Source organism: Salvelinus alpinus, chromosome 5, assembly GCF_045679555.1.
Source record: "Salvelinus alpinus chromosome 5, SLU_Salpinus.1, whole genome shotgun sequence".
Classification (NCBI taxonomy): domain Eukaryota; kingdom Metazoa; phylum Chordata; class Actinopteri; order Salmoniformes; family Salmonidae; genus Salvelinus; species Salvelinus alpinus.
The window spans coordinates 102303566-102314084 of record NC_092090.1 but is presented as its reverse complement, the minus strand read 5'-3'; the positions used below and the strand labels follow the sequence as shown (position 1 = coordinate 102314084).

General features: G+C 48.5%; 1 protein-coding gene across 10 annotated transcripts in view; it reads right to left on the bottom strand.

Moving 5' to 3' along the window:
• LOC139577361 (protein RUFY3-like) overlaps positions 1 to 10519 on the bottom strand; it is a 102223-nt gene that overhangs the window by 75640 nt on the left and 16064 nt on the right. For all 10 annotated transcript variants that reach the window (XR_011675261.1, XM_071404427.1, XM_071404422.1 and 7 more), the window contains 2 exons: positions 9914 to 10087; positions 3304 to 3421 (listed from right to left, as the gene is read on the bottom strand). Coding sequence is in view for 9 of the 10 variants with exons in the window: in XM_071404427.1 (XP_071260528.1) it covers positions 3304 to 3421; positions 9914 to 10087 (292 nt within the window). In the remaining variant the exon portion in view is untranslated. The remainder of the gene's footprint in view (positions 1 to 3303; positions 3422 to 9913; positions 10088 to 10519) is intronic.

The following is a 10519-nucleotide window of genomic DNA, read 5'->3' as shown; positions in this document are numbered from 1 at the left end:
ATCCAATAGAGCTCTGACCCTTGTAGAATCCATTTCTCATGGAGGAATGGTGATGCATCCCTCCAATAGAGCTCTGACCCTTGTAGAATCCATTTCTCATGGAGGAATGGTGATGCATCCCTCCAATAGAGCTCTGACCCTTGTAGAATCCATTTCTCATGGAGGAATGGTGATGCATCCCTCCAATAGAGCTCTGACCCTTGTAGAATCCATTTCTCATGGAGGAATGGTGATGCATCCCTCCAATAGAGCTCTGACCCTTGTAGAATCCATTTCTCATGGAGGAATGGTGATGCATCCCTCCAATAGAGCTCTGACCCTTGTAGAATCCATTTCTCATGGAGGAATGGTGATGCATCCCTCCAATAGAGCTCTGACCCTTGTAGAATCCATTTCTCATGGAGGAATGGTGATGCATCCCTCCAATAGAGCTCTGACCCTTGTAGAATCCATTTCTCATGGAGGAATGGTGATGCATCCCTCCAATAGAGCTCTGACCCTTGTAGAATCCATTTCTCATGGAGGAATGGTGATGCATCCCTCCAATAGAGCTCTGACCCTTGTAGAATCCATTTCTCATGGAGGAATGGTGATGCATCCCTCCAATAGAGCTCTGACCCTTGTAGAATCCATTTCTCATGGAGGAATGGTGATGCATCCCTCCAATAGAGCTCTGACCCTTGTAGAATCCATTTCTCATGGAGGAATGGTGATGCATCCCTCCAATAGAGCTCTGACCCTTGTAGAATCCATTTCTCATGGAGGAATGGTGATGCATCCCTCCAAAAGAGCTCTGACCCTTGTAGAATCCATTTCTCATGGAGGAATGGTGATGCATCCCTCCAATAGAGCTCTGACCCTTGTAGAATCCATTTCTCATGGAGGAATGGTGATGCATCCCTCCAATAGAGCTCTGACCCTTGTAGAATCCATTTCTCATGGAGGAATGGTGATGCATCCCTCCAATAGAGCTCTGACCCTTGTAGAATCCATTTCTCATGGAGGAATGGTGATGCATCCCTCCAATAGAGCTCTGACCCTTGTAGAATCCATTTCTCATGGAGGAATGGTGATGCATCCCTCCAATAGAGCTCTGACCCTTGTAGAATCCATTTCCCATGGAGGAATGGTGATGCATCCCTCCAATAGAGCTCTGACCCTTGTAGAATCCATTTCTCATGGAGGAATGGTGATGCATCCCTCCAATAGAGCTCTGACCCTTGTAGAATCCATTTCTCATGGAGGAATGGTGATGCATCCCTCCAATAGAGCTCTGACCCTTGTAGAATCCATTTCTCATGGAGGAATGGTGATGCATCCCTCCAATAGAGCTCTGACCCTTGTAGAATCCATTTCTCATGGAGGAATGGTGATGCATCCCTCCAATAGAGCTCTGACCCTTGTAGAATCCATTTCTCATGGAGGAATGGTGATGCATCCCTCCAATAGAGCTCTGACCCTTGTAGAATCCATTTCTCATGGAGGAATGGTGATGCATCCCTCCAATAGAGCTCTGACCCTTGTAGAATCCATTTCTCATGGAGGAATGGTGATGCATCCCTCCAATAGAGCTCTGACCCTTGTAGAATCCATTTCTCATGGAGGAATGGTGATGCATCCCTCCAATAGAGCTCTGACCCTTGTAGAATCCATTTCTCATGGAGGAATGGTGATGCATCCCTCCAATAGAGCTCTGACCCTTGTAGAATCCATTTCTCATGGAGGAATGGTGATGCATCCCTCCAATAGAGCTCTGACCCTTGTAGAATCCATTTCTCATGGAGGAATGGTGATGCATCCCTCCAATAGAGCTCTGACCCTTGTAGAATCCATTTCTCATGGAGGAATGGTGATGCATCCCTCCAATAGAGCTCTGACCCTTGTAGAATCCATTTCTCATGGAGGAATGGTGATGCATCCCTCCAATAGAGCTCTGACCCTTGTAGAATCCATTTCTCATGGAGGAATGGTGATGCATCCCTCCAATAGAGCTCTGACCCTTGTAGAATCCATTTCTCATGGAGGAATGGTGATGCATCCCTCCAATAGAGCTCTGACCCTTGTAGAATCCAAGAAGCAATCAAGCTGTTCTGGCGGCCCAACTATTAACACACTTCATGTTGGGGTTTCCTTTCATTTGGCAGTTACCTGTTGATCTTCAATATTTTGAGTTAGAGGGAAGAGAGGATAGGACATTAGGGACGGCGTCAGTCAGACGGGAAGAGGACATTAGGGACGGCGTCAGTCAGACGGGAAGAGGACATTAGGGACGGCGTCAGTCAGACGGGAAGAGGACATTAGGGACGGCGTCAGTCAGACGGGAAGAGGACATTAGGGACGGCGTCAGTCAGACGGGAAGAGGACATTAGGGACGGCGTCAGTCAGACGGGAAGAGAACATTAGGGACGGCGTCAGTCAGACGGGAAGAGGACATTAGGGACGGCGTCAGTCAGACGGGAAGAGGACATTAGGGACGGCGTCAGTCAGACGGGAAGAGAACATTAGGGACGACGTCAGTCAGACGGGAAGAGGACATTAGGGACGGCGTCAGTCAGACGGGAAGAGGACATTAGGGACGGCGTCAGTCAGACGGGAAGAGAACATTAGGGACGGCGTCAGTCAGACGGGAAGAGGACATTAGGGACGGCGTCAGTCAGACGGGAAGAGGACATTAGGGACGGCGTCAGTCAGACGGGAAGAGAACATTAGGGATGGCGTCAGTCAGACGGGAAGAGGACATTAGGGACGGCGTCAGTCAGACGGGAAGAGGACATTAGGGACGGCGTCAGTCAGACGGGAAGAGGACATTAGGGACGGCGTCAGTCAGACGGGAAGAGGACATTAGGGACGGCGTCAGTCAGACGGGAAGAGAACATTAGGGACGGCGTCAGTCAGACGGGAAGAGGACATTAGGGACGGCGTCAGTCAGACGGGAAGAGGACATTAGGGACGGCGTCAGTCAGACGGGAAGAGGACATTAGGGACGGCGTCAGTCAGACGGGAAGAGGACATTAGGGACGGCGTCAGTCAGACGGGAAGAGGACATTAGGGACGGCGTCAGTCAGACGGGAAGAGGACATTAGGGACGGCGTCAGTCAGACGGGAAGAGGACATTAGGGACGGCGTCAGTCAGACGGGAAGAGGACATTAGGGACGGCGTCAGTCAGACGGGAAGAGAACATTAGGGACGGCGTCAGTCAGACGGGAAGAGGACATTAGGGACGGCGTCAGTCAGACGGGAAGAGGACATTAGGGACGGCGTCAGTCAGACGGGAAGAGGACATTAGAGACGGCGACTCTTACTTGAGTCCTGGCAGGTCTTTGACGCTGGCGGTGATCTCTCCAGCCTCAGGGGTGAGTTTCTCCACCAGCTCCAAGGCCCCCCAGAAAGACTTGTTCTGCCCCAGGAACGTCTTCTTGGCTGAGGGGGTAGGTAGAGGGAACGTTAGGCCAACAATACTTCACAACACCAATGCTAAGATCATCCTGACAGGGCACTTCTAAGCATCCTGAATGTACAGAATCAGTAGGTTATAAATCTGTCACACTTACATCATTACAATCAGATTCAGAGTGTTTAATAGTCACATGTACAGGGATGCAGGTGTGATTGCAGGGTTACAGTGAAACGTTTAGGTTCCGAGCTCATACAGGACTAGTGAAACGTTTAGGTTCCGAACATACAGGACTAGTGAAACGAAATAATGACAAATGGTAATAAAACTACAGAATAATTACACATAACAACTGTAGCAGGGAGGAATAATGACATGTTCATTGGGGGTAGAGGCAGAGTAAAGACCATAGGGGGAGTAGCAGGGAGGAAGGGGTTGCAGGTAGCTGACTAGTGGGGGATATTCAGCAGCCTGATGGTCTGAGGGTAGAAACTATTGGCCAGTCCTTCCAGTTGTTCCCATGATGCTCCTTTGTTGCCCCCGTCTGAGTGATTGAAGCAGGTAGAACAGGGCATGGCGGGTCCCTGATGATCTTCTTGGCCTTCCTGCGACACCTGGTGTTGTAGGTGTCCTGCAGGGCAGGCAGCGGGCACCCAATAGTGCGTTAGGCTGCATCACCCTCTGAAGCACCTTGCGGTCCGCGGCTGAGTGTCCGTAACAGGATGCAGACCAACAGTATGCTCTCGAAGGTACTCCTGTAGAACACAGAGCCCTCTGGGACATGCAACATTTCTTCAGAATATTGAAGAGTCGCTGTCGTGCCTTCACTGCGGTGTCCGTGTGGTTAGACCATTTCAGATTCTCTGAGGTGTACGCTGAGGAATTTGCAGTTATTGACCGTCTCCATTGATGAGCATGGGGGTGTATCCAGCCTGATTCCTCCTGAAGTCCACAACTTTTATTATTATATTATTATTTAACCTTTATTAAACCAGGTAGGCCGGTTGAGAACACGTTCTCATTTACAAATGCGACCTGGCCAAGATAAAGCAAAGCAGTGCGACAAAAAAAAAAAAAGTCAATAACACAATAGAAAAGAAAAATCTATGTACAGCGTGTGCAAATGTAGAAGAGTAGGGAGGCAATAAATAGGCCCTAGAGGTGAAAATAATTACAATTTAGCATTAATACTGGAGTGATAGATGTGCAGATGATGATGTGCAAGTATAGATACTGGGGTGCAAAAGAGCAACAGGATAAGTAACAATATGGGGATGAGGTAGTCGGGTGTGATATTTACAGATGGGCTGTGTACAGGTACAGCGATCGGTAAGCTGCTCTGACAGCTGATGCTTAAAGTTAGAGAGGGAGATAAGTCTCCAGCTTCAGAGATTTTTGCAACTCGTTCCAGTCATTGGCAGCGGAGAACTGGAAGGAAAGTAGGAATTGGCTTTGGGGATGACCAGTGAAATATACCCGCAGGAGCACGTGCTACGGGTGGGTGCTGCTATGGTGACCAGTGAGCTGAGATAAGGCGGGGCTTTACCTAGCAAAGACTTATAGATGACCTGGAGCCAGTGGGTTTGGCGACGGATTATGTAGTGAGGACCAGCCAACGAGAGCATACAGGTCGCAGTGGTGGGTAGTATATGGGGCTTTGGTGACAAAACGGATGGCACTGTGATAGACTGCATCCAATTTGCTGAGTAGAGTGTTGGAGGCTATTTTGTAGATGACATCACGAAAGTCAAGAATCGGTAGGATAGTCAGTTTTACGGGAGTATGATTGGCGGCATGAGTGAAGGATGCTTTGTTGGAAGCCGATTCTAGATTTAATTTTGGATTGGAGATGCTTAATGTGAGTCTAGAAGGAGAGTTTAGAGTCTAACCAGACACCTAGATAGGTAGTCAGGCGGAAAGGTGCGGTAGCGATCGGTGCAGCGATCGGTTGAAGAGCATGCATTTAGTTTTGCTTGCATTTAAGAGCAGTTGGAGGCCACGGAAGGAGTGTTATATGACATTGAAGCTCGTCTGGAGGTCTGTTAACACAGTGTCCAAAGAAGGGCCAGATGTATATAGAATGGTGTCGTCTGCGTAGAGGTGGATCAGGGAATCACCAGCAGCAAGAGCAATATTGATCTATACACAGAAAAGAGTCGGCCCGAGAATTGAACCCTGTGGCACCCCCATAGAGACTGCCAGAGGTCCGGACAACAGGCCCTCCGATTTGACACACTGAACTCTATCTGCGAAGTAGTTGGTGAACCAGGCGAGGCAATCATTTGAGAAACCAAGGCTATGGAGTCTGCCGATGATAATGCGGTGATTGACAGAGTCGAAAGCCTTGGTCAGGTCGATGAAGACGGCTGCACAGTACTGTCTTCTATCTATGGCGGTTATGATATCGTTTAGGAACTTGAGGGTGGCTGACGTGCACCCATGACCGGCTCGGAAACCAGATTGCATAGCGGAGAAGGTACGGTGGGATTCAAAATGGTCGGTGATCTGTTTATTAACTTGGCTTTCAAAGATTTTAGAAAGGCAGGGCAGGATAGATATAGGTCTGTAGCAGTTTGGGTCTAGAGTGTCACCCCCTTTGAAGAGGGGGATGACCACGGCAGCTTTCCAATCTTTGGGGATCTCAGACGATACAAAAGAGGTTGGACAGGCTAGTAATGGGGGTTGCAATCATTTTGGTGGATAATTTTAGGCAGAGAAGGTCCAGATTGTCTAGCCCAGCTGATTTGTACAGGGTCCAGATTTTGCAGCTCTTTCAGATTATCAGCTATCTGGATTTGGGTGAAGAGAAATGGGGGAGGCTTGGGCAGGTTGCTGTGGGGGGTGCAGGGCTGTTGACCGGGGTAGGGGTAGCCAGGTGGAAAGCATGGCCAGCCGTGGAAAAATGCTTATTGAAATGATCAATTATCGTAGATTTATCGGTAGTGACCGTGTCGCCTGGCCTCAGTGCAGTGGACAGCTGGGAGGTGGTGCTCTTATGGAATTTACAGTGTCCCAGAACGTTTGGGAATTAGTGCTACAGGAAGCAAATTACTGTTTGAAAAAGCTAGCCTTAGCTTTCCTAACTGACTGAGTATATTGGTTCCTGTCACAGGATGTCTTTGTGCTAGTGAAGGGCAGTGAAGTCTGGGGTGAACCAAGGGCTATATCTGTTCTTAGTTCTACATTTTTTGAATGGGGCATGCTTATTTAAGATGGAGAGGAAAGTACTTTTAAAGAATAACCAGGCATCCTCTACTGACGGGATGAGGTCAATATCCTTCCAGGATACCCCGGCCAGGTCGATTAGAAAGGCCTGCTCGCTGAAGTGTTTTAGGGAGCATTTGACAGTGATGAGGGGTGGTCAATTGACCGCGGACCCATTACGCACGCAGGCAATGAGGCAGTGATCGCTGAGATCCTGGTTGAAGACAGCAGAGGTCTATTTAGAGGGCAAGTTGGTCAGGATAATATCTAATAATAGCCCATGGTTACAGATTTGGGGTTGTACCTGGTAGGTTCATTGATAATTTGTGTGAGATTGAGGGCATCTAGCTTAGATTGTAGGACGGCCGGGATGTTAAGCATGTCCCAGTTTAGGTCACCTAACAGAACGAGCTCTGAAGATAGATGGGGGGCAATCAATTCACATATGGTGTCCAGGGCACAGCTGGGGGCTGAGGGGGGTCTATAACATGCGGCAACGGTGAGAGACATATCTGGAAAGGTGGATTTTTAAAAGTATAAGCTCGAACTGTTTGGACACAGACCTGGATAGTATGACAGAACTCTGCAGGCTGTCTCTGCAGTAGATTGCAACCCCGCCCCCTTTGGCAGTTCTATCTTGACGGAAAATGTTATAGTTAGGGATGGAAATGTCACGATTTTTGGTGGCCTTCCTTAGCCAGGATATATATATATATATATATATATATATATATATATATATATATAACTAACCCTATATAGTTAGGGATGGAAAGCCAGGATTCAGACACGGCTAGGACATCAGGGTTGGTGGAGTGTGCTAAAGCAGTGAATAAAACAAACTTAGGGAGGAGGCTTCTGATATTAACATGCAAGAAACCAATGCTTTTACGGTTACAGAAATCAACAAATGAGAGCGCCTGGGGAATGGGAGTGATGCTGGGGGCTGCAGGACCTGGATTAACCTCTACATCACCAGAGGAACAGAGGAGGAGTAGGATAAGAGTACGGCTAAAGGCTAAGAGAACTGGTTGTCTAGTGCATTCGGAACAGAGAGTAAAGGGGGCAGGTTTCTGGGCACGGAAGGATAGATTCAAGGCATAATGTACAGACAAGCAATAGACAAGGCATATCGACATTAGGGAGAGGCATGTGTAGCCGAGTAATCAAAGGGTCCAGTGAGTAGCTAGGCGAGCTGGAGGCACGGAGATTCAGACAGCTAGCAGGCCGGGGCTAGCAGATGGGCCTCAGGGGGACCTGTTGAAACCTGTCTGCAGACCAGTCGTGATAGATCGCGGGGCTCCGTTTCGGCAGCAAAGGGTCCAGGCCAATTGGCAAAAGAGGTATTGAAGCCCAGGGATTATCTGATGAATTTCTTCAGGCTAGCCGGGAGATGGGCCTAGCTCGAGGCTAACTCCAGGCTAACTGGTGCTTGCTTCGGGACAGAAACCCCCCTCGGACGGTTACGTTGGTAGTCGTGATGGATTGGTGGGGCTCCGTGTCGGCAGCAAAGGGTCCAGGCCAACTGGCAAAAGAGGTAATTGAAGCCCTAGGAGCGCTGCCTCTGGGTGAGTGGTTTCCTGTTTGCTTATTTCCTTATACAGCTGACTGAGTGCTGTCTTAGTGCCAGCATCGGTTTGTGGTGGCAATAAACAGCCACGAAAAGTATAGCTGAGAACTCTCTAGGCAAGTAGTGTGGCCTGCAATTTATCACAATATACTCTACTTCAGGCGAGCAAAATCTAGAGACTTCCTTAGATTCGTGCACCAGCTGTTGTTTACAAATATGCACAGACCGCCCCCCCCTCATCTTACCGGAGTGTGCTGTTCTATCTTGCCGGTGCAGCGTGTATCCCGCTAGCTGAATATCCATGTCGTCATTCAGCCACGATTCCGTGAAACACAGGATATTACAGTTTTTGATGTCCCGTTGGTAGGATATTCGTGATCGTACCTCGTCTAATTTATTGTCCAATGATTGTACGTTGGCGAGTAATATTGACGGTAACAGCAGCTTTCCCACTCGCCTTCTGTGGGTCCTAACGAGGCACCCCACTCTGTGTCCCCTGTACCTGCGTTTCTTCCTCTTGCAAATAACTGGATGTTGGCCCTGTCGGGTGTTCGGAGAATGTCCTGTTGGGTGTTCGGAGAATGTCCTGTTGGGTGTTCGGAGAATGTCCTGTTGGGTGTTCGGAGAATGTCCTGTTGGGTGTTCGGAGAATGTCCTGTTGGGTGTTCGGAGAATGTCCTGTTGGGTGTTCGGAGAATGTCCTGTTGGGTGTTCGGAGAATGTCCTGTTGGGTGTTTGGAGAATGTCCTGTTGGGTGTTCGGAGAATGTCCTGTTGGGTGTTCGGAGAATGTCCTGTCGGGTGTTCGGAGAATGTCCTGTCGGGTGTTCGGAGAATGTCCTGTTGGGTGTTCGGAGAATGTCCTGTCGGGTGTTCGGAGAATGTCCTGTCGGGTGTTCGGAGAATGTCCTGTCGGGTGTTCGGAGAATGTCCTGTCGGGTGTTCGGAGAATGTCCTGTTGGGTGTTCGGAGAATGTCCTGTCGGGTGTTCGGAGAATGTCCTGTTGGGTGTTCGGAGAATGTCCTGTGCGTCCTGCTTATTGAAGAAAAACATCTTTGTCTAATCTGAGGTGAGTGATCGCTGTCCTGATATCCAGAGGCTCTTTTTTGCCGTAAAATACGGTTGCAGAAACATTATGTACAAAATAAGTTACAAATAGCACAATTGGTTGGGCCCCAGTAAAACTGCTGCCATTTCTTCCGGCGCCATTTTAATTTAATCTGGTGACGGAGTCGGCGTATTCATTGATGTTAATCTCCTGAGGCGACCCGGAACATATTTCAGTCCACGTGATCAAAACAGTCATGGAGACAGAATTCTGATTGGTCGGACGAAAGCTGCACAGACCTGACCACCAGCACTTCCCTCTTGAGTCTTTGTTTGTAGGCAGGGAGAAGCAAGATGGAGTCATGGTCAGATTTGCCGAAAGGAGGACGAGAGAGGGCCTTATACCCCGTGTCCAAAAGGCGTGTAGCAATGGTCAAGAGTAGAATTTCCATGAGTAAGACAGTCGATGGTAATAATTTGGGAGCACGGTTCTCAAATTATTATTATCAAAGATATGACTGAGGATTCTTGTTACACCAGAGAAACAAGACTACATCTATACAAACATGTCCCAGATCTGTTTTGGCAACCAACTCCTATGGTCAATGTCAAGTTTGGTGAAACAAGACCGCACTAACAGATATGGGACGAGGCAAGAACAAACAATAACATAGGTAGGTAGCCGACGTCTCTGTACTTTTGAGTCCGTGTTTGAGGCAGTGCTCCATGACCACGAAGAACTGCTGTAGCGGAGCGTAGTCCGAGTCCAGGGTTCTGCCCAGGTTCAGGGCCGACTCAATCAGACCCTTGATGCTCAGCTTAGCCATGTTCATCAGGTTCAACCGCTCGATGGCTATAGGGTCCTTCGGATCTGGACAGAGGGACAGAGTAGAGGAAGAAATAGAGGGGCAGGCGAAGAAGATAAAGGACAGAGGGAAGAGGGAGAAAGAAGAGATGTCAACAAACAAACCCTGGTACAATATAGTCACCAGGTCAGCAACTAGTGTTGAATGGTACTCTGAAGTATTCATTCTAACCACGAAAAGACTTCAGGGAAGCAGAGAGACGCTTGGTCGAACTCTCCAACAGAAGGACGGACCAACAGAGATCACGACGACACACTGGGCGTAAATATATATTGATTGCAATTATCAACGGTGTAGTGACTCCTTTTGTCTTTTCCGCCCTTTATAGTCCACACCCACTTCCCTTTGTCCACCAAGCCGTCATATCGGCTTAGCCCACTAGCCCACTTAGCCCACTGTATTTCTGTGATTATTTAGTTAGTAAATAAATGATTAAG